Source organism: Eupeodes corollae, chromosome 3 (genome assembly GCF_945859685.1).
Source record: "Eupeodes corollae chromosome 3, idEupCoro1.1, whole genome shotgun sequence".
In the NCBI taxonomy this organism is placed as follows: Eukaryota; Metazoa; Arthropoda; class Insecta; order Diptera; family Syrphidae; genus Eupeodes; species Eupeodes corollae.
This window is the reverse complement of record NC_079149.1, coordinates 135,057,229-135,082,932: the sequence shown is the minus strand read 5'-3', so window position 1 is coordinate 135,082,932 and position 25,704 is coordinate 135,057,229. Positions and strand designations below refer to the sequence as shown.

At 34.4% G+C, this 25,704-nt stretch overlaps 1 protein-coding gene across 3 annotated transcripts in view; it reads left to right on the top strand.

The window, feature by feature from the left end:
- The window catches only part of LOC129949022 (protein spire), a 135,174-nt gene that overhangs the window by 55,933 nt on the left and 53,537 nt on the right, over window positions 1–25,704 (top strand). For all 3 annotated transcript variants that reach the window (XM_056060213.1, XM_056060214.1, XM_056060211.1), the window contains exons 3-6: window positions 12,882–12,999; window positions 15,667–15,791; window positions 24,072–24,189; window positions 24,355–24,431. In XM_056060213.1, the coding sequence (XP_055916188.1) occupies window positions 12,882–12,999; window positions 15,667–15,791; window positions 24,072–24,189; window positions 24,355–24,431 (438 nt within the window). The remainder of the gene's footprint in view (window positions 1–12,881; window positions 13,000–15,666; window positions 15,792–24,071; window positions 24,190–24,354; window positions 24,432–25,704) is intronic.

Genomic DNA, 25,704 nt, shown 5'->3' with positions numbered 1-25,704 from the left:
AACTTGGTCCATCTATCGAACAGAACACTTTTTATCCCCAACTTGCATTGAGTCTATTTTTATTGGCAGCTTGAACACGGCCATAGCACGAGGTACCGTTCATTTGAATGACTTCTTCACCTTGCAGGCAGACTTCTTGTTGGCTTAGCCATCCACAACGGTGACGACCGAGGACGCGGACTACGACGAAGACGACGACGATGAAGTTAAAGAAAAATAAGTACAACAAACACAAAAAGAAGATTATAATGTTGACTTAACTTGCATTGCATTTCCCTGAGCCTCTGAGCAGTGAGCCTCATGGTGCTTGTTTACAGTTGGCCCCCTTGTGAGTGCTCCCAACTGGCATACACAACACATTATATATATGTACGTCAGACGCAGAAAACATACAACTCCCCCTCCCTTCATCGCAGATGATGATGATGATGACGATGATGGAAGAAAACTGCATTTATCTGACGTTCAATATCTCATGTGACTCGGGTGGCAGAACATTGCATTTTTCACTGGAAATTCAATCCCAGTCCCAGATATCCCAGCCCAAAGCTTATATATGTAGTTTATAGCCTAGTCAAGCCATTATTATCATTGCGCATACGATCCCCGTCAAATTGATTGGTTTGACATACAGTGAGCGCCATAGAACAATTTGCCCAACCAAAACCGAAACGAACAGAGCTAACAACAACGATAACGAAGAATGGTGACGCGATGGATCAATCTTTCCGCGTGCACCTTGATTATTATGCATCGCGTTCTTGTGTACGGTACCCCATACCAATACCCATACCCCAACTCGCTCAATTGACCTCTCTCCACTAGCTTTTAAATGAGCTGTTCTATAGCTATGATGGCTGTGTACGTTGAACATTGTATAAAGCGCACTCTACACCAAGCACCAGGTATAATGATTGTGCATGGAAATTTACATAGCACCGTTAGGTCTTAATCTCAATCTCAGCCATCACTATGATATCTGATAGAGGTCTCTCTTATACAATAGTTCTATTGAAAATATTCCATTCCACGAGAGGGCGTTCACACCGCATCTGATCGCATCGAACGCTAACCTGTGCTATGGTGCTGATAGAGTTCTGCGAGCTCGGCTATGATTCTAGGAAGACATTTATGATGCACACTCCAGGAAATAATAGCGGTGCAATATTCTCTTTCTCTTTCTTTGTCTCTATACCTACTTCGATAATCCGTAATAACATCAACTGACTTGAGATCGGGCTTCTTTGCTACTATAGACACTGCCTATATGTGCTGCTGCACTATGCACTTACTCCGACTGAACTGGCTCAATTCATCCAAGATCAGGTTGAGGCTGCTGCGGTGGAGGAGTTGCTTTTGCTGTAGCAACTTTACGACCACAGAATCCACATATGCGAATGCAGTTCCTTCCTTGGTGGCTTCGCATGAAGGTATCCCACGGTATACTGGTATCGTTTCCCGTCTGACAAATAGCCTTGTTCCTTCCAACCAACCGAGATGCCTCGCAGACGTCGTCGTTGTAGCAGTCGCTGGTTTCTGCCTGCCTTCTCCTGGATATTCAATCGACCGCAACGCTATTAAGTAATAGTCTGACTTTTGCATTCTGCCTTCAACCAGCAGCGTGTGTTTGCTTCCCCGTGTGGAAATCCAGTCTCAGCGTTGTGTCGTCGTCGGTTGTGTGACGTCTATTCTCAAATTGAAAATTACACAACCATGAACCATTGATGATAAAAATATTGGATAAAGGTCAATTCAATTTATATGAAAGGTGTCGGCTTGTTTCAAGAGGCGCAAATAATGCCTTAGCCCCTTGCAGTTTAGTTGACCAATGTGAAAAGTGGAACAAAAGCTACGTATTTTGCAACCACGCAGATATGATGAGGGGAGCTTGACCTTAGCCTTAGCAATGAATTTATGACTCGGACTTGGACTTGGACTCGACCAAGTGCTAATCTTAATCAGTTTTATAAAATTGCACCATGTTTAGAATAACATGTACACACTTATGATGTGATGGGGTGCATGTTATTATAGCCTAGCCAAAGCCAGTCTGGTTCCTCCTGTGGGTAAATTTGCTTCTTGTTTGCATGTTAGTAGCGTATAATTAAGCAAACAGCCTTGCGTGATGCCCCAATGATGGCGAGAATATTTGTTTGGGATTTCTCTGACTCTATTAATAAAACTAGTAGTTTGGTAACATTAGTAATTACAGAGAGCAGGGAGTTGAGACAACAACACAAAAATAGAAGAAACAAAACTGTCAGTGACCTTAGGTGATTGGGAGGGAATTTTGTGAAATATTGGGTGTGGCTTTAGCTCTTGGAAAATGGCACTGATTTTATACGTCATTAATTTGACAGGTGATTTATGGTTTGAATTTTAGACGTCGAAAGAAAAAGGATTGAAAAAAATAGCGTTTGACATGAAATACAAAATTTCACTTTCTATCAACTAAGTGGAAACATTAATTACATACATATTACAAAATTTAGAACGTTACGTGTCACTGGAAGGCGTGAATTTTCGTTGTTTGGTTGACAAGTCTTATTCATAAATCATAAATGATGGGCAAGGTCTGCTTTGTCTTGTCTAATAAAATGCATACATTTGCCGATGTGATAGACTGACAGGTCTTAGAGAGATAGTTTCCAGACTTTAAAATTCAGCAAACGTTAAAAAATTGACATTCACTCGATAGGGCATAATTTTGAATATTTGAACAACACAATTAACTTTGATATTTAAAAAATTGATAATACCTAAGTGCAAGCGAACCCTTAAAATTATAAATTTCATACGGAAAAAATACTATTGGTAACTTGGCAGCACTAACAATGATTCCAGCTTTCATGTCTTCCACAAATGTCATATGGGAATATTCTCGTTTTTTTGTAAGTGCGCTTAACCATTACGAACAAAATTTCAATACTTAATGTTTTTAGTAAAATGTTTGAGTGTTTTTAGAATATTTCTTGATTTTACCAAATATTCAAATAATATGATGTCCAGAAGAATCTGAAATTTGCACTGTTTCCAACTATTTCTATTGAAAGACGCTTATGTCCTCCTGCTAATCTATTTACTGAATATTCTACAGGGAAAAATGAAATGAAGTGAATCACACATCACAATCACAGATGTCAGAAATTTTTCAAGAATATTTGTTGAAGCCTAAAAAAGTTGAATAATAGTCGCATTAATAGCAGTGTCTTTTTCTTTTTTATCACGAACATGAAGGAGGAAAATCAAAAACCCAAAATATCAGTGGTTTTGACAGAATTTTCTTAGAAGGACCTTTAAAAAGTTGAAGAGTGTTCGATTAATGTTGCAGAGTCAATTTTAAAGATCTTCTTTTTGTCCCACTTTAGCGAAAAAGAAATAAAAAACAAAAACCTTAAATAATAGTGATTTTTCAAGAAAATTTCTTAGTAAGATCTTGAAAAAGTTGAAAAGTGTCTCAATTTTTGCAGTGTCAATTTGATCATCCTTTTTCTGACTCGTGCAAAACAAAGAAGACAAGTCACCTGAGATATCAGAGAGTTTTTCAGAATATTTGTAAGTAGGGCTTTTAAAAAGTTGAACAGTTTTTGCATTTGTTGCAGTATCAATTTTACAGATCTTGGTTACAAGTCAAAAAGATACTCCATCAAAACCCTACATTCCTGACCGGCAAATGACAAAGACAAAATATGTACACAAACATAAACTCTCTAGGCCAAGTTCTTGACTGAAAGACATTTTGTAATATTTCTTTGCTTTTCAATCTAAATTCTTCCAAACAAAAAGTCTTCATCCATCTTAAATGGAATAAAAAATCAGTTGTTCTTATGCATCTTTCAGAAGTCGAAACGGAAAATACTATTCTCGTCATTTATTCTGCATTTAGATGGATTTATTTACGTTTAGTAACAAATTATATACAACCAAGCAAAACATAGCGCTATGATGATGTTGATGATGAGAACAACTTCTTCCCACACAACAAACATAGTAAAAACTCTACAAAAGAATAACCACCGAGCTCGCCGCTAAATGAGAACCATCATTCTAAGTAGCAATTTGCAGAAAATTAATTGCACTAGCCAGCCAACATCAGAATGCTAAAGCCACATGCGCCTGAAGTTTGCGATGGGATAAGAGAGCGTACTTACCTCCGACAACACCAACATTTCTAGCTCTCCCTCCTAGCGGCACTGCTCCATCGAGCTTCTTCACACTGCTCGTGGTCGATAAGTGGTTCTTCTCTTCGGAAACCGGTGTGCTGCTGCGCGCGCGTTTTGCCGATAAGCGTGATGAAACGATTTTCATCTTCTTCCGTCTATAGACACCATTTGGTGACAGGGTCATACTTGACAGGTGGTGAGAAAGGCGCATTCATCGAAGCATCTAAGAAATAAAAATAAGTTATTGAACTTGGAATTTGTGGAATATTTTTCTTTTCTTCTTCTTTGTGTTTCTTCTTCTTAGTCTAATTCTTCAGCTTTTTTTGCGGCTTCTTCTTTTTTAACTTTATTTTCTTCTTTTTCTCATTCTTCTTCTTCCTCATAATTTTTGTCTTCTTTGGCTTCTACTCGAGCTCCTTCATCGACTTTTTCTTTATCTTCTTCTTCAGCTTTTTATCTGTTCTTCAGATCCTTTATCTTTCTCTATTGTTTCTTCATTTCCTTTGCCTTCTTCTTCTTTTCTTCTTCTTTAACTTCTTCTTTTTTTCTGACTTTTCTTCTTCTTTAACTTTGTTTCCTCATCATTTTTTTCTTCTTCGGCTTCTACTCCAGCTTCTTCTCCGATCTTCTTCTTCGACCTCATCTCTTTTCTTCGGTTTCTTCACCTTCCTCTATTGCTTGTTCATCTTCTTTTCTTTTTTTCATGTTCTTCTTCTTTAACTTCTTCTTTTTTGTGTCTTTTCTTCTTTAACTTTGTTTTCTTCTTTTTCTTCCTCGTCATTTTTTTCTTCTTCGGCTTGTACTCCAGCTTCTTTTCCGACTTCTTCTTTATTTTTTTCTTCGTCTTCTTCTCTGTTCTTCGGTTCCTTTATCATCCTCTATTGCTTCTTTATATTCTTTGGCTTCTTGTCCTTGTTCTTTTTCTTGTTCTTCTCCTTTAACTTCTTCTTCGACTACTTCTTTATTTTCTTCCTCTACTTATTTCTTCTTCTACTGCTTCTTCTTCCTAATGCCGTCTTCTTTTCTTTTGTTATAACCAGACATATCGTAATGTTTTTTTTTTCAAATGGGCCTTTTACTGACCAATACGGCCTTTGCAATATGACCAACAACAATCAAATAGCAGAAGTAGAAACCAACTTCAAGACTTAGATAGCCATTTACTTCAACAGTCTAAAGGTACTACAACTACGAATATAATATAGAAGTCGATGTAATAAGGAAGCAAGAAGCGGTTGTGATTTTCCGCTCTAATTCGCCAAATCCATGCGAAATATGTAAATTCCAAGTTAATAGGTTTAACTCTCCATCAGTACAAATTTATGATGGAACACATCAAGTGCTAGAAGGTAAAATAGAAACATACGAGACACGACTGATGGTAAACATAACATCAGTTAGAGAGTAGGGAAGAAGCCCTCCGCAAACTATTGCAATTTTCCTCCCACCGCCGCTATTATAGTTTTCCCTAATCAAGAATAGCCTTTTGACCCCGGTTTATCCTCGTTTATGGTTAGAGGAGACTTGTTAAGGGGTTTTGATTGCACGCTATATGCTGTGCTCCCAAAACATCATGTCATGTCACGGCAGAGCCGTTAATATAAGTCTAGGACGGGCCTTATGGGATTAAGTCTTAGTTTTTTGAGGGCAGGCGATCCGCTTGAGATAACATCGATGAACGACGAGTGCTAAAAAGGTTAAACTTTTTTTTTTTTTTTCTTTGCCCTAAGTAGACAATGCGCTGGAGTTAGCTTCAGCTTCTATGTACAATTATTGTTTAAGGTTTCAAAAGAGTTTCATTAAAGTTTCACTCTCGAAACTCGATGGACGCAACCGCCGCCACCGCTGTGTGATTACTTGGCGATTTAATGTATGTTGTGGACTATGCGCCTATGATATAGAGGATTTCATTATTTCTAAGTCACGAATTTTATGAGAAATTTTAGCTTCCTTAGGTGATGCTTGAGGAGAGGTTTTGAAGTTAGTTAAATGAAATGCTGCTCTGTGATTAGTTCTTGTGATGGAAAATTTTGCTATTGCATTTAAGGTGAATGTTGATGAAGATTGGTTTAGATTGATTGCTATCAATTTTTCTGTGGTACTTTGTATGCGATACGGGTTTGTTTGGTTATACATTTCTATTTACTTTTGTTTTTACTCTCAAAACATTGTTTGATCCTTGCGTTATCAAAATTTATAAATTGAACTGAACTGTCAGACATTTTCAAAAAATCTCTGAACTATTCTACTAATTTTTAAAAAGTTTTCATTATTTCATTGTTTTTCCAAGATTGTAATTCCATATATCTGAACAAGTCTAAAAAGTGACAGTTCATGAAAGCAAAACAAACAAACCTAAATCTGTATATTTGAGTTAATCATTTGAAATGTCAGAATTAATTGTTCATTAAAATGAATATAAAAATGTACATAATCGTTGGAGACTTTTCGCCAAGCATCAAACCCCTTAGAAGGGTGAACCAGTTGCACCTTAAGAAAAAGTTACTATCGCCAATGGGTAATATTGTTAAAAAGACATCATGAAATGCGAATTTTTCTATCGCGGTAAGCTGTTTCATTATCACGACGATTCGAAATTCGGTCATAGTTTACAATAACAAAGAATATGTTCATTTATGACGAATTTATTCGTATTGTCCTTCAGAATTTTTTCATCAGAGAAATTTATTTAAAACAACCACTTCTGCAGGATTAAATTTTTTAATTGGTCCCGAAACTGTTCTATTGAACGAACATAAGCCCTAAAAGTTTTCTGTTTGAATAAACATCCAATGTAACCTTTCCTTTATTTGCTTGCCTTTTCTTAGATCTTTAGTGTGAAGACTTTAGTTAAAGTCAATCTACGAGTACCCCTAATGGTATTCTATGAAAAACTTAAAGCCAAGCTGTAATGAGTTAAGCAAAAATATTATGTCAAAAACTCAACGAAAAATAGCTGTGAAAAAAATTCTGTGTCAAAAAAAAAAACAAGAATTCAATTAAAAAGAACGATGCAAAATCCTTCTTGATGAAAGTTCCCATTATTTTTATTATTTTTTCAGCTGTCAAATTAATTATTCACTAAAAGATTGAAATTACTTTTGTCAAATTTTAACGAAGCTTAACGAATCGCACAAAAATTCTGTGATTTTTTTAGCTGTCGAATTCAATTAAGCGCTGAATGATTGAATTTACTTTCGTAAAATTTTAACAATACTTAACGAATCGCATCATAATTGTATTCTGGCTCCTGCGGCCATAAGTTAACCTATTACTTTCGCCGGTTCAAAGAGTGTTTGCATTTTGTTTGTGTTATTTCAATCGAGAGGTTTTAAAAGTCCGACCATACTTCCTACTCGTTCTCTAAACTGCATCCACATATATTATTAATCTTCTCTTTCACCTCAATGAACAAGTCAGTTAATGATTTATTTTAATGCCTTTTTATTTGGAAAGTCACTTTCATTATCTGTCACTTCGATAACCGATAGTAAGGAAACAAATTGTTAAACCTTTTCTTTTCCTTTAGACAAAAATCTAGATCACTAGAGTTGGATAGATTTTAAAAGCATAAATATTCTCCCACTGTCCTATTAAAACTGTCACATATCTTATTGTCACCTACTACGTTTTCACAAAGCATAACCATGTAAACCATGTTAATTATTATTGGTGAGTCAATTATATATATTTATTTACTTTTTCCAAATGCAACATCACCTTTATGATAAACTCTACTCGTATATTCCACATAACTTCATCTTTAGTGCATTCTTTTATCTCTGTCTTATGCATATCCGATTGGAAGAAGTTAGGCATCTTGCAACTTCCCATCACTCCATCGCATTGCATCGTGTAGAATAAAACTCCCATAAAGCGGATCTTGCTGAAATGTTAACGTCCGCGAAGAAGATGAGATTTTTGTGTCTACACGGAGCTCATCTACTCTCGAACTCAAGCACATGAGAATCTACCATCATTTGATGGAGTCTCAAGTGAGTGAAATCATATTATTTAGTGGGTGCATTAATTACACGGGTTATTAGATTCTGCATCTTCATTGCTTTAATTAAATTGCATGTAGTGCCTCGTACACTCACAGCTTATAAGTACCTCCTTGAAGCAGAGAGTCAACATTCCATCGAGCTGGGAAAGTTTTACTTGTTTACCTGCTTTAAGACAATCTAGGATTTCCCACGATTTGTCTAGTAGGTACTTACCTTATATGTGTGTGATGCTATCAGACCCTAATTTCGGTACATGTGTGTAGATCTCGCTAGCTCGCTGGGAGTGACGTGAAAGATCACTGCGTGCTTGAGAAGGAACATGTCTTGAAGCTATTTACTTAGTCGAGTCGAGTCTTATACGACTTTGTAATTGAGTGCAATGTATTTTTACCTGCCTGGGACCAGAACAATTGTTAAGTCTTCAACTCCGTGCAACCAACGTCGTGGTTGTCCATTCTATTGTTTGTACACAATATCCACATAAACTCGTTATAATGATTGCCAGAGAGCTAGAGCTTAAAGAGTGCAGGAGTGACGACGTCAAGTCACGCAAATTCAGTGTCGTCTGTCAGTCTCAAAGCTGGAGCAGATCACTTATATGAAAGGTGATCCTCGCGCATGGCTGCGATCAGACAACTGATCATTTTTACAATCGAATCGGGGCTTGAAATAAAAAATCCAACTTTAGCAACCTGCAACCAGACCACAAAGTGTCGAACTCAGTTTGCAGTTTTATGCACTACACGCGCACTCCTGCTGCAATCAACCTATTAGAAGTGATTGTGCATCAAATGAATGATTTATCTTTTGCAACGGCCCAGACGGGAAGGACGGTAAACAGAGATACGGATACCCCAGTGATACGGCCACAGTGTATTGTATTGAACGTACATGTGGCAGGATTGTGTGTAGTCTTAACTCCTATAATATCTCGACTCGATGCGAAACAGAAACACTATTAATTTAATGCTTTTACTTTTTGATTGTACACTGATAGTGTATGGCAAAATAAAATAATAAAAAGTAGGGGCCTCCGATTGGAACCCCCAGGCACTCCAACTCCAAGCAAAAATGTCGATAGTTTACATTCACCATTTAATGTGTTTTTAAGATTTCATTTTGTTTTTCTTTTTCGTTATAATATTAACTCGTAGGAGCTAAAATTATTTACTTTTGGTAAAAAATAACGTTTACTTTAGTGTAGAGATTTTGAGAAGAGAAAAAATCAGGCAGTGGATCTGGATGTGATGTAAGCCTCTGGGTTTTGCCAATTACCACCAACTTGGTGGCTGTGGCTGGTTGCTCGCATTTGTTTATGACACGAATTTGCACTTAAATGATTGCGAGATTTCGGGGCAAAGATACACATGCTACCAGAGATATGATAAGTGAAATAATTTACCATTGTACGAGTAGGCATAAGGTAGTTATACATATGTAGCTGCTAGAGCTTTGTAGCCCTTGTGCGGGTTTCGACTCGATGGATGATGGGAAGAGTCAATATAGATTGGATACGAAAACAAAATCATGGGATTTATTATATTTTTCTTTTCTGTTATTTTGTTTGAAATAAAAGCTTGGGAATCAACATTCAGCTGAGGCTGAAAAATGTGCCTATTTTCTTTTTTTATAAAGCCTATCAGGGATGATTATTGATGAGAGGATCGAAAAGTGAGATTTAGATTGAATTTTTGTATTTGCATTTCAAATATTTACTTTATCATGGTAATGAAGGAAGCTTTCGGAATTCTAAGTTATTTTGTTTAGGCGTGAGGAATGAAATGTTTTGGTGAAGAATTATGTTGGGACGGCGAAAAGGTACAATGATAAAGAATTCAATTTCGCCATCCCAACAAAATCTGGGTGAAATAAGATATTGATATATTTAGAGATAAAGGTTGAGAATGGTTTATATTCGAGGCCTTGAGAGAAAAAATAATCATAAATTATGGTATTGAGATATTTGCGATTGAAGATTTAAAAGAAAAACTAAAGCGTTTATTTTGTTTCGACAAATGCCTGATTTTTATTAGGAACTAGAATGTGTTTGTAATGTTTCATGTTGGAGAGCTTTTGCCTTGAGAACATGTCCACGTAAAAAAATATTGAACTCGTATTTAAAACTATCTTATGGGATTTTTAAAGAAGTCAATAAGTCAAATTCAAGTTTTAAAACCTTGATAATTAATCAACTCAAAAAGAAATTTTTCAACTTAAACATCAAAATCTTAGATAGATTATAAAATTAAGAAAGCTAATTGGAATTCAAATTCTCGAAAATTGAGTGTTATTTCGATATTTTAAAACTAACCATTGAATTTCAAAATTTTAAAAAGAATTCAGTGAAATCTCAAGGCTATTCTTGTAACTTTCAAAGTTAGACAAGAATTAGTTTTTAGATTAGATAGATTGCTTTCTTCAATTTAAAAGTAATAACAATTAAAAAATGTACAATATTGGTCAACTAAATCTTATTAAGGGATGGCCTAGGCCGTCACCAACAAGCAACAAGTAAATAAGACGATCTTGCTAAGATTTAAAGATTTAATCATCTTAATACCTCTTAACATATTATAAATGTTATGAAAATGGGTACTTTGACATTAAGTAATTTTCTAATTCCATTTGACATCTTAGCTTTGACATTTCAAATTAATGGGTCCGTTCACTAACTTTTGGTTTGTTTGTTTACTTATTGAAGAACTGTCACAATTCAGAAGTGTTCAGACATTTGACATTTCAAACTAATGGGTTCGTTCACTAACTTTTGGTTTGTTTGTTTACTTATTGAAGAACTGTCACAATTCAGAAGTGTTCAGACATTTGACATTTCAAATTAATGGGTTCGTTCACTAACTTTTGGTTTGTTTGTTTACTTATTGAAGAACAGTCACAATTCGGAAGTGTTCAGACACACCGTTTTTAATAATTATTATTAAAGCCATTATTACTAGCTACTTACTTAGGGCGATGCTACAGTCGACGACGGACCCGGACCTCAAGTTGGAGTCTTCAGCCAACTCGGTCCTTAGATATTCGGCTGCAGTTTCAAGCGCCAGGTTATGGTTTGGTCCTCTCACACCTTTTTTTTTTTCTCCTTCTGATTTCAGCGCTATAGTCAATTACCTTAAAATTATAACTGTCCATGGTGATGTTTTGTCCAAGGCATTGTAGTTCAATGTCCTTTCTTGATGACAGCATATACTTGCTCATTGGCCACTGAACCCATCTTTTCCGGCTCCGTCCCAAAGCTCAAAAACACGTCAAAGAAATCAGTGCTCTTGAAAGTTTTTCTCTTAAGATATTGTCATACGCAGCCTTGAAATTATTAATAGATGGCGGTGATCGATTTGAAATTCATGGGTTGTTTCTTAAATCTGCCGTAATGGGAATATTTGCTCAATAGTCGACTCCGGTATAAATCCACACTGATATAAACCTATCCAGGGTGCTAAAGAACGCCTTCAGACGTTCACATCATCACAGTTTAGATAATCTTCTTTCTTGAGGATTGTGCATACTATGCTGAGATTCCACTCATTGGGTAAGTTTTCTTCCGCCGATAAGTTGGTGCAAGTCATCCCCTGCTGCTTTGAATATCGCCCGCTCCGGCCATTAATAACTGATTTCACGCTAAATATAATGAAACTAATTTTTAAACAATAAAACAAATGATCATTATTACAAAGGTCGATCTATGGTCCATAAAATTGCAATATTTTTCTTATATACAATAAAGGTCAACACTTAAACTTCAAATGTCCTTTCACTTTTTCATACCCATTAGTTACAGTATAAGTACGTGACAGAGTCGCTTCTCAAAGTTTTCAAAGCTCATGAAAAATAAAAATAAACTCTTATATATTTACTTATCAATCTTTGAATACTCGTACTCTGTGGCATGCATTTCACCTTTCAGTTTGGTTATTCCGCACGATCACTCAAAATTAAAGACAACAACACAAAATAACAACATTAAACAACGCGTTCAATGAACTTCAAAGTAACACCTCCCTCAATACCGCCTTAAAGTCTATCCTTTTCTTGCTTTTGTATATATAAGTCACAACATAATGTAACAGTGAGTGCCCCAGGATGCAAACATTTTTTAAATATGAAAAGAAACTATCTTGCACCTTACTTTGAGGAGGCACATTAAAACCCAACTGCACGAACGCCCTGACATCACTTGCCACCTCCCTCCCTCCCCTTCCCACCTTTTTGGGAAGATTGGCTGGTTCACGTTTCAAGACTCTATATACGAGCTGAACACCACCCGCAGCCAATAGGTATATCTGATGATCTGGTTGAACCACTTGTTTTGGCATGGCATAGCATTCAAAACCATCCGGGCACGTTCAACTGTATATACATAAACCTATGCCCGCCTTCGTGTCATCTTCACTAAAATTGTGGAAAATGCGGTGGGCGTGCTGGCGGCGCATAAAATGACAGCAAAGACTACGATGACTGCATTACAACTCTTTGATGAAAAGCGAAAGTTTTATGACGTGCGTCGTGAAAATATTTTGATCACAAGTCAAGGTTGTGGATTATTTTTGTATTTGTATCTTTATTTATAAAAGATTTTTATAACAATTTGTATGGGATATGTCAAATGCCTAAGTGCAATCAAATTAACCATAATAATGGAATCTTGATTTTGTTTATTGTTTGTTTGTTCACATATTTCTTTTCTTTTCCTTTTCAGATTGTTTGCAAACTTGGAATGATCGTTTATACCGCGCTAGACTATAACCTGCAGGCAGAAGATGAATGTCCTATGTCACAAGAACTGGAACAACTTATATCGCATATGACCGCTGATGGTAAGTGACATTTCACCAAAGCCTTAACATTTTATTTCCCAATTACAAACCGGAACAATTCACGTTTCTTCCAAAAAGAGAACTGTTATTTCTTCCTGACCTTACTTAATTCGCTGAACTGTCAGAAAAAAAAAAAGTTTTAAAAGTTAGGTGTGTTTATGTTTCTGTGTCTGAATTTTTAAATTCGAAAGAATTATGTAGCTTCTATTTAGAAAAAAAAGTGAACTTTAAGTCCAGTAAAATAGACGAAAAAATGGTCAACCTCGCAATCGAAAATAGTAAGTTGGAAAATTGCTTACATTTCCCTTTTGGTGGTCCAAATATTGTTTAAAAAAATCTTACAAAATCTCGAATCAGATTCCTTTTAGACTGCCAAAAGGTCACGAAAACAGCTTTTCCGTAATTATCACTGTTTTTATACCTAAAATGTTGTTAACACCTTTGTTAACAAAGTTGTCAAATTTGGTAAAATGTTTGCCCCAAAAAAACGTTTTTCATACGCAAAACCGTTTCAGACACAGCGACAGAAAGAGCACAGTTTTTTTTTCACATTTTAAAACTCTTAATAAACCAACACGACAAATAACATTAAGGGTCTATTCCAATTTAACAAAAAAAAAAGAAATTAACTAAAAATCACAAAACCGTTTCGCCTCACCATTAGATTTTTTGAAAGTTCCGAAATACAAAGAGCTAAATGGCGCATTTGTCTTAAGCTAACTTCAATCGTTTACAAAAATGAACCACAAACTATGTAAATTTTTGTATTCGTTTGGAAAATGGTAGAGTTTTTAAAATTAAAAAAGCAAATATTTGACAGATTAGACGCGTTCAGATTTTTAAGTTATTTTTAAATAAAGAACAACTCCAAACCAAAGTTAAATCGGAGCGAAATGTTTTGAAACAATAAAAGACAGGCAAAAATAATCGAGCTTTAAAGGCAAATGGTGTCTTAAGGGCCCAGTTATAGCTATCATTGTTTTCAACATTAAAACTAATCATTGGAGTTATTTTGACAGGTCGTTTATAACTGTCATTGAAAAAAGTTTTCTGATTGACTGAATTATGTAGAATTGAAACAAAACACAAAGAGCACTGCCAGTGTTTTTTTTAGTTCTTGGGATTTATGAACACGCCTAATTCTAAAAGTCACAATGACGTTTGAAAATGTTCATACACGTAAATTCTTGTTCATAAATCCTAAACAACAAAATTATGCGAATTGTAAATCTATCAAGTGTTTTACGAGGTTACATGAATAATTTTAATGTTAAGTAAAAATGAATTTAAATTCTTGCGTGTGAAACAACTTTTGACCTGCAAAACAAGGAAAAGTTTGACAGCCATTTCTCCCTTTCAACTTTATATTCGGTTTTGATTTTTTGTTTTGAAGTTTTATTGAGAACACATTTTTTTCTCACTCAATTGCTATGAACTGGCCTACTGAACTTATTATCGACCACTCAAAAACACCAAACACCATAAAACCTACAACAAAAAAGGGCCAATCAGGCTCTTCATATATAAACCCTCATGTACATAAAATGTTTCATGGGAACGATACGCGGAAAAGGCATTTTTCGTTGCACTATACTGCAAAATAACATTCAAAGGAATTCTATATCCATATGAACACGCTCATTTGCATGAACATGGCTTACATTATAATGATGGTTGCTCTATTATTGTTGAACTGCTCTAAAGTCGTACTGCCATCAGAAGCAGCAGCGACAGTGCCGTAGATTTTAGCATGTTACACGCTCTAACGAGGTGCTTCACCTCTCTTTACCGTCCTTGATTGTTGTTTCAAAACAAGTAAAGGTACACAACACAATAATCCTGTGTGCAGCACATTTTGAATAGCAGTTTTGAACAATATAAACTTGTCGAATATATATAGGGGGAGGTAAAAAGGTATTTTTATAAACAACTACCAACTTCTAAAACAAAACATTAACAACGCGACGATGCAAAATAAAATTATTAACATGACTGCAACGGACGGACCGAACGAACGAAAAACAACAAGATAGTTAATCGTGTGTTCATCCTCCACGGTGCTACCGCGCGTCTCTCCATCAGCATCTATGCTGCATCTGGAGCGTTCAAAACCCGCGCAAATGTCAGCTCTTATGCACCGATCTCATGGTGAGTGATGAAATTTCGAAATTAATTCGGATTTTACATGCTGAGACGATGAAGCCATGAAGCAGGCAAAGTATACATGGGGTACCTTAGTCGGAACCTCTCTCAGCTGCCTGGATGCAAGACTCAATGCAAAATACATCCACTCACCAAGGCAGTAAATCTTTTTATGCTTGGGATAGGTCTCTGTTTAAAAGACCCAAAACCAAACTGCACATAGGTCTTTCGAAACAGTGCGCGAGATTAATGCGCAATGACGGCAAACAAATTTTCACAACGCGCGTTAGATTTGACAAGCTGCCATTGCCATATTCTGTACAGTACAGTACAATGACTGTGCGACGCCGCCAAACTCCGATCACAACAAACAGATCAAGCCCTCTGGGTGCGTTTGGATTAGGCTAGTTTATCTTTAAGACATAAAAAAAGAAAAAAAAACACAAAAATCAAAAAACCCAACACCATTTTCGATTCTCATAAAAGATAGTTTTATATTTATTTTTCTTTTATATTTTGTTACAGATGCCGACGATGACTGCATTGACGAAGGCATTGACGAGGGCTACAAGCGATGGGATGATGAATCTGAGTGCATTATCGATGAGAAATGCAACAACGAAACCAAAGACTTGGACTATGTTCTAGAGGTAGGTCTCTCATGAGTCGTCAGAAATATACTTTGTACATGCATAATATTACATATTTCTATGTAAATTTTGAATGTTGTGTTTAATTAGTTAAAGATTCCACAAGAGAGGCAGAAAAGGTGAAATTTTTGTAATCGATGTTGTATTTCAAACATTTCGTATTGAATTGAAGACGTGCTAAGCTTTCATTTGAAGCTGAATGTGCGCATTCCTTAAACAAGCCCATCATTCGATTATGTGTGATTTCCTTGATATGTACGCAATAAGTATTTGTGATGTAAAGGAGAATTTAGCCAAGCAGGAATATGAAATGTCATCCATTTCATTTGACAGTTTGATGCCAAACACAATCCACTTCAAAGATGTATACTCCAAAAAAAAATGTCAATCTACTTTTAATCTAGAACTTTATCCTTAAAATTTAAATCTTCTCAAAAGTAGTTAAAAAATAAGTCTACTTATAATCTTTTTCGCTGAATGGTTTCATTAAATCAACCAAATCTAATATTGTGCAGCGCACTCACTCAAATGATTCAAAACACAGACGGACTTATTTGAAACTAGGGTTTTATGGAAGGCGAAAACGTAGTTTTATTTAAAATTTAACTTTCTTGAGTGGATTTATGTTTTTCTATTCTAAATATTTATTTATATATTTACTATTTTATGACTTAAATTTAAAATTTTTTGAAAATCATGCATCTGAACACGTCTAAATAGCTGTCAAAAAAAAGTAAACAAACCTAAACCTCCAGAATGGAAATTTTAATTTGAAATGACAAAAACTCATAAATCATTTAGATTTAGCAAATAACTATAAGTTAAAGAAGCCATTTTCTGATTTAAACTCAAAGAAAATATTATTAAGAATAGTCATATTCTTAAACCGTTTAAAACTAACAAAATTATCGGTTGAATTCAGTAAACTACCAAAATTGTTTTAAAATTTACTTAAATCATTGAAAATTTTGAGCCATATTTATACATAATTTTTTTTAGTTCAGAGATCTTAACTCTGGATGTGCTGTTCACATTGAACACGCTCAAATTAAGGTTTTCCCTGAACGTGTTCATAAAATCTCTGAACGTGTTAAAAAACCTCATATTTCTTAATGCATTTGGACATTTAAAATTCAGAATTTTTCTTTTTTAGTTCAGAGATCTTAACTCTGGATGTTCGGTTCACATTGAACACGCTCAAATTAAGGTTTTCTCTGAACGTGTTCTTAAAATTTCTGAACGTGTTAAAAAACCTCAAATTTGATTTGAAAATTCAGAAATTTTCTTTTTTAGTTCAGAGATCTTAACTCTGAACATTGAAAATTCCGGAATTTATTAATAAATAAACTATGCATGCAACTATTTATTAATTAACAAATTTCTTACCTTTTTCACAGTGGTCTGCATCTTCCGCCATTTTTATTATTTTGAAAATTTGTAGTCAATTTCCTTCTTTTTAAAATTTTTTCTGTTCAGTGTTTTTACTCAGAAAGTTTTTGATCCTCTAAACGTAAAATAAGTAATACTACTTTAAAGCTCTGAACACACTTAACAGAAATAAATAGAAGCACAATTTCGAGTTTGACAGTTCAGGATCTGTTCAAACATACAAAAGTTAAACGCTTATAGGATCCCATTCATAGTTCTAAATGTCAAATCATTTTGACAGATGAACTCATGATCTGTTTAAGCATACAAAAGTAAAACTCTTATGGGTTCTCATTCATAGTTCTGAATGTCAATAAATTTTGACAGATGACCTCATAAAGCTTTTGGGTTGAGGTTCAAGTGAGGTTCTGTGTTAGTGGGAAAGTGACAAAGACGTCAATATCTTTTCAGCTAAGAAGTATGAGACTTATTCTGCCATCATGAGCCTTTTCTTTGAATTGTACAAACTCAAATATGGGTGAAATTCTCCTTGATACGTCTATAACGTCTATTAAAAAGTAGACCATCGATATTGATTTTCTAAGAAAAGAATTCCTAATGGTATTGATTTTGCTTAGTGTCGCCTGCCGGGTATGCAATTGCACAACAAATCGCATTATGGATCAAAAAACACTACCAGTCATAGTCACAGTCAGAGTCCCATGCACTCAGACTTAGACTTACCAAGCTATAGAGTACGAGTACACTATACACTGCTTGCACTGCTATATGGGTGTCCTCACTAATTCAGTGAACTTTTTGGTTAATTTAATCGAAAGCGAGAGCAAAAAAAAAAGATAGATAGGTAAATACTGTGGGTGGTAGGGTATCTGGAACACATATGATGGGCGGCCAACGAATGACGACGTACTACGACGTCGATGAACGTTGCGGTGGCAAAGGTGGGCCCCACCTCTCTTTTTGGCGCAGCAAGACTTCTTGCAAAATCAAGTTTGTAGCTATTTAGTACTTTGCTATAATAATGTGTACACTCTAGAGGCAAGGTATAAAATAGTTTGTTTTGGATTTTGAAGCAGCAGCAGCAGCAGTAGAGCAGCACAACGCGCCGCAATTATGCCTACTTGGGAACTTGGGTGGATGGTATTATAGTTACTGGTTCATTCACATATAATATAACGTCTGTACTGTGCTATGTGGGCTTTGGAAGCATTTGCTTAATTAAAGGTTTAGCCGTTGACCTTTAGAGAGCATAAACTAGGCTGGTGGAGGAATACTTCTCTTATGTTTTAAAAATAACAATAAATCGCTGATGGGCGCTCCTTATTGATGTGGTCAAGGGATATATTCAAATGGGAGTGCTATTTGTATATTGCGTGCGAATTTTATGACCTTTAGTCTGATTTACTTCCAATATTTTATGTTTTATGTGTTTTTTTTCCTTTTTGAACCAAACGATGATGTTGAATTTTTATTTGTTGGTTTTATTAAAATCGAAATGGGGTAAGGAGGTTGATTTTATGGACACGATAGTAACCGAGCCTGTTTATACCTGACATTTTAATTACCATGTAGGTACAATAAATATTTGAAATGTGGAAAATTATTATGTTGTCTTTAATTGGATCGAAAAGACTATGGTACATAAATTTTGATTTTTTAGCACTTTATACCCCGTCGAGATAGGAAAAGCTAATAGGTATTATCTAGAAATCTACATGGCTTTTGTGTTTCATGTGAGTTTAAAATGTTTCAATTAAAACTTGAATATTTGTTTCCTTTTATTAAGTTTGCAAAAAGTCTTTTTCGAGAGATTTTCATTGCTTTATTAAAAGCCTTGAGCATTTCAGAGGAAACAGATGTGAACTTACAAAAAAGTGGGAGTTAGAATTACTCACGCTAGATTGAAAATCGTCGAGAATGACAAGAAATTAAAAATTGAACAAAGTGAAACCTACAAAGTGTGCAACTCCTATCCAAAAAGTTTTACATTAATTTTATTTTCAAACATTTTACCATTTATTGAACCATTCGTTGATTCTGAATAAAATATGCGATGATATTATTACAATCTTAATTTAAGAACATTTTGATCTTGATGAGCCTCATGGGTTACATTTGGACATTTCTCGAAGTTTCAAGGCCCCTAGAGTCGAAATAAAAGATTCCGTACGTTCGCTACGTTTTTTTAAATTTTGTTATACAGATAATAAGGCAGAAAGATGCAGAAAGGGCTCTCAAGAAAATTGCGTGGGTGGTTTTTTTTACCATAGCAGTTTGAAAAAACGTGAACATTTTGATTAACCCTAAATATCTTAAGAACCAAAAACGCTAGAGACTTGAATTAAATTTTAACTAATTTAATTTTTTTAAATCAAAAAAACTGAAAAAATAAAATGTTTCACCTTCAAAATTTTACGGCAAAAATATGATTTCATCTCCAAAACAATTTTGTGCAACGGAGAATAATGTTTTTGACATCTGATAAAATTTTGAGAAAAATCGAATTGACAGTTTTTTTTTATAAAAAATAAAAATCTAAAAAAAAATTAATAAAAGTTGGTAAAAATTTAATATCGATTCAAATATCTTTTCAAAAACTTAAATTTTAGGCTTCAAACTATAAGAAATATTGTTTTCAACATTCTGAAAAATGTTGAAAAAAATCGAATCGAAAGTTAAAAAACCAAAAAAAATTAAGAAAAGTTGGTAAAAAATGATTTTCGGCTCAAATATCTTTTCAAAAATTTGAGATTATAGCTTCTTACTAATCTTTACTTGTAAGAAATATAGTTTTCAAAATAAGGACATTACTAAAACTTGGTAAAAATTTACTTTCGACTCAAATAGCTTTTCAAAAATTAAAAATATTGGCTTCAAATTTATTTCATTTCTCAGAAAATATTGTTTTCAGTATTTACATTTCTTTCACACCAAATGGATAAAATATTTAAATCATTTTGAAGATTTTGATGATCATTTCTATTTTTTATGCAAAGATATATTTTAAGGTCAATAGCATACATTAAACATAAGGCAGTTTTTTAAAAGAAATGGGATTTCATTAACGAAAATATTAAAAAGGAGTGGTCCAAGGAACTCCAGATAAAACTCTAATAATACTTGAAACAAAATTTTCAATTTCACACATTGTGTTCTGTTATTAAGGTAGCTAGATATTTATTTCAAAAGCAACCAATGAATACCGAAAACTTTAAGTTTAGCTATAAGAATTTTATGACAAATTGAGTCAAAAACTTTGACAAAATCAGTATAGTGTCAACCTGGTAGCCAGATTCAAAAGAATCGGTGACATACCTACGATAAAGCATGAGATTTGTTGAAGTTGATTTACCTGGCATAAATCCATGCTGCTCATTACTTATATACTTATATATAATATGAACTATTTAAAAGTTAAGACACAAACGTTTAGAGGGTTTTTTATGCATTTCACTCAGAAATGTAAGAAAATGTTTTGAAACATATCTTTTTTCCAAAAATAAAATATACTTTTCTTGTTTTTATTTGTATTAATGCGAAGAACGCTACAAAAATTCAAAAATCCAGAAAATGAGAGAAGATCTGATATGTAGAAATGTGTTTTTTTTTTAAGTAGTTTTTTTCGAACTAGATTTTCGGGAGTCTCTTATTACTATCGTTATCAAGCTGCTTATTCGTATTCTGATCCCAAAGGCGTCAACAAAACTTAAAAATTGTCGAAAAAAATGTTTGGTTCTTCAATTTGAGGAAATAACTTCATTTAAATATCATAGTTTCTCTTAAAATTAGATAAAAACAAATTAAATTAACAAATAACTTGAGAAGAAACGTTTGTGTAGCACTAACAATAGAGAATATATATTCACTTTAAATCTCAAGACATTCAAAATAGATATGAAAACTTTATAATGTTTTTCACTTAGCCATTAGTTTAACAAAAGTATCACTTTGCTTTTTTTGGGACTTTTGTATTATTGAAATTCGTGTTGAAATCTCAGTTCTAGAGCATCCAAAGCAAATTCACTTCAAAAATCGGTTTATTCAACAGAAAATCAATTTTGAAATACATTCTAATTTCTTCCAAAAAGTCTGTTTAAAAATGTACCTGCGAAATAAGTTCTTCTCAAAAATTTAAATCCCATTTTATCTCTCAGAAAATCTAGATTAAGTTATTTTTTTTCCGAAAATCATTTTAAATTTTGACTTAAAAATATTTTTGGTAAGCACTAAATAAATTGCTTATAAATATAAATTTTAAATTCAAATTTCCTTTAAAAATGTTGACCCCTTTCTGAGATATCGAGTTTTGTAAACAAAATATATATTTTTTTAACACCAACAAAAATTACATTTTTGATCATCAAAAATCATCATCAATTGTATGATTTAATCATTGACAAGAACTTGCAAAGAAAGAGAAGATTATTGAAATCGGTCTATTACTTCTTGAGAAAACTTAAAAAGTAAATAAAGGTTTTATTTGAGTTAACCTTCTGGAGCAATATCAAAATATGTTTTTCTTGTAGAAAGAAGGCAACTTAAGAACACAAAATTTAGAGATGGTTTTAAAAAATCGCATATTTAAACCAACAAATTTGTATGGGACTGCTGTTGTTTTTTGTATTAATAAAATGAAAAAAATGCCTTAAGCTAATGCGCTGAAAACCTTAATTCCAATCAACACAATTGTTTGGACTGTAGGGGCCAGGAAAGACGGACGGACGGAATTGGAGTAGCCACTTTTTTCGACCTCTCTACCGTCTTAAAGTCATTTTTGATTAAAAGTTCTAGTTCATGACCCCTTTAATAATTCATGCTAATTGTGTTTATGTCAAGAAATTGTCAATTGAAAATGTGTTGACGCAAACAAATTATCCCCTCTACAAATCTAGCTAAAATCTATGAAACTTGACCATCTCCTGAGTATACCTCCAATCTCTGAGCTGGTGCTCCAGTAGCTTTTTGTAAGCCTCTTAAAAAGTATTAAAACAATAAAATTAATTGATTTGCCTCACTCGAGCATCTTTGAAACGTTTATTTCCTTATATTTTTTTAAAGCTACTAGGAACTGGACTCCTACCGTATCTCCTTAATCCATTTTTATGTCATACTGTGAAATGCAGATATTCGTTCTTTAACCGTACAACGTCTGAAGTAAGAAAACTTCTAAAACAAATAATTTGAAAATAATTAGTGCACATTTAGATTATATTACTTTCAAACCAAAATTATGATATGGTCAATGAAAAAAGCGTATCCCGAATTTACTCACGTACAGATGTAGATTTTTGGCATTTTTCGTTTTTGGCTCTGGAAAAATATTTGACAAATCAGAACAAAGCACTGAGCAGATTGAAAAAAAAACTTGAGCCTCGAACTGTCATTTCAAATTTTCTGACAAGTTTTCAATCGTATTTGCTTACATGATTATCTTTCTTAACTTAAGGTGGCCATAGACGACGAACATGCTCGCCGAACATGCTCGTGCTCGCCAGATATTCGTCGTGTATGGGCTAGTTCGCGAACGGCTCGTTGTTGGCGAAACATTTCGATTTTCTCGTGTTCGTTGGTTTCAATGTTCGCCGTGTATGGCCATGTTCGCGAGCAAACCTCATTTTTGCTGTAAACTTCGTTGAGTGCACATCAAAAAATAAACACATGGCCACAGCCAGCCGCGATTTTATTGAAGAATTCATCGAATTCTTACGAAATGAGAGTGCTATATGGGATGTTTACTCTTTGAAGAATCGGAACGAAATGAATGTTCGCGAACAGTGTTCGCCGTGTAGGGGGAAATGCAAACGAGCATGTTCGGCGAGCATGTTCGTCGTCTATGGCCACCTTTAACCAAAAATATTATTTACATAATTCTGTATTTACCTAAGACTTGTTACTGTCTTCAGAATCCATTTTAAAACTTAAGTTTTTTTGTCAGTTCCATGATCTCCTCAGAGCTTAAAAAGAAATACGCCATTTCAAAAGAAAATGTAAATACATACATACATAGTTACATATAAGAATTTTCAAAAGCTTCTTACTTGTAACGGATTCCAAATGTTGGTTTTGCAATTAACCTCTTAACAAAAATGAATCCCTTCCTGAAGAAATTCAAATCAATGAGTTTCTATTGAAGCAATCTAGCAATCCAGAAACTCTAACCTTAAGGTAATTTTTTTAAATCTTGTATACAAAATCAAAACATTGTTGGGTTCATAACCTCGTACCTCCCTCAATCCCAATCTAAATATAATTTTTCAAAACCATCAACAAGTTCCTGTATACTCTACTCCAAAATCAATCCACCATTGAACTTCTTCAGTCATTTAACTCACTTCAGTTATAAAGTGAAAAGTTTTCGTTTTATATACAGTTTTTCACCTTAACACTCTTGACCCTAAATAAACTCTAACCAATTTTCAAAGTCTTCACTCAAATAAACTTTGTATAAAATAAATTGTGTTTAGCCTGAAGCATCAAATTGGATTGAAGTTAATTCGAATGAAATCGCACGTCTTTCCAATCTCTAATGCACAAGGTCAAATAAAATGCGGTGTAGTGTCAATTGCACTACACAATGATCATTTCCAACTCAAATTACCGCTCTGTTGTACGAACGGGCCAGGCTAAGCCGTGCACGCTATCCCAACGCTCCAAGCGCACCATAATCTAATTTAGAAAATTTTCTCAAGTCTCATCGTCGTCGGTTCGGTTGTAAAAAAAAGTTGTTGTAACTGTAAGCTGCTTCATTGCATCTGTTAGGTAACTATAAGATAATAGCCTAACCAAAACATCTAACAGGTAACAGGTGTGAAATGTGAGATGCGAATGCGAGTAGTAAAAACACGCCAACAAGTTTGCATATATATATTGTTTTTTTTTTTATTATTACAGGCCTGCAGAGATCATGTCAAGCCAACTGTACCTGAAGATCACTACAAAGCTGTTTGTCGTGCGCTTGTAACTGAAGCATTAGAATTACGAATATTTTTACAAAAAGTCTTCAATGATGGTAAGTACCTTACCTATGTATTTGTGTATGTGTTTAGATACGACATCTAGCGGATGTTTACACCGCTACGCTTTTATGTCACAAATGATCCTCATCAAGTGTCAAAGCCAAATATTGATTGACGTTTCTCTAATGTCATATCTCTCGTATATGCTTTTATTATAGATACTGAGTCGTTGCGGATAAAAGCTGATTCTCAAACATCAAAGCAGGAGCTTGCTAAACTGGGTTTCAGTGATTGGGTAAGTCAATATTAATAAATACTTATGCTTTTGTTAAGCGATCTAGTTCGGGTTGAGTTTAGTTTTGATTGAATAGTGACAGTTGTGAGTTTTATAATAATTTATTATATGTGTTGATACCTATAAAATTTTTAAACGTTCATTCCTAATGATCGATGGATGAAAACGTTTCTGTAAGTAACTTTTTAACCCCGTCTTGGTCAATGTCAAGTGTTAATTTTTTTTGTTAAAGAACAATTAGGTTGAGTGAGTTTTTAAATTGGGACAAATCACTAAGTTCAATAAGAGTATCATATTTTTATGTAAAAAAAATGCTATTTTTAAAATGAACTACCCAATTATAAGAAACATGTGTCCCTCCCCAATTTAACGACCCAAAATAAGTTTCATAGTGATAATAAAACAAAAATAGCTCAAATTTCAATGCGAATTATTTGAATAGAATCCAACTCAGTAAGGAGCGATGTAATAAACAATGTTCTCACCGAATCAAACAACGAAGACCGTTTGCCAACAAGCTAAAAATGTATTGATCTTCGCAGAAAGCTAATCGAATTAAATTACCTATTTCGAAAAAAATGACACCTGTCAAACATTATCAATTTAGAATGCCATCTATCGTGTTGTGCCATTGATTAAAACACAGCGCCATTTCACAAAGGTACGTAGTACAAATTTCTGGTCATTTGTAAAAAACGTACGAAACACCACGTCATCCTCGGTTCCAACGCTTGTCCACAATGACGCTCCCTATTTGAGCTCAATCGATAAAGCCAATTTGCTTGCAGCACAGTTTTCTGTTAATTCGACGCTACCGGATAGTGTCATGAGTCCTCCTGTTTTTGAAAGCGTAAACGATTCTATGAAACGAATCTTCTTTCGCACTCGTGCAGTTGCAAGAGTGCTGAGAGACCTTGACATACACAAATCTGCTGGCCCGGGTAGTATTCCCCCTTATTGTTCTGAAGAGGTGTTCTTCAACGCTGGCAAAACCACTGAGTAAGCTTTTCCATCTTTTCTACTCTACAGGTCTCTTTCCAAGCGGATGGAAAACAGCATTTGTACAGCCTGTCCTTAAAAAAGGCGAATCATCCTCCCCCTATGATGACTATCGTCCAATAGCACTCACGTCCCTTCTTTCCAAGGTCATGAAAACGCTGATTTATTATCAGCTTACGAAATATCTTGATGAACAGAAGCTTCTTAATGACCGGCAGTATGGCTTTCGTAGTAATAGGTTTTGGAAAAGTAAGATAATTGCACTTGATATTTG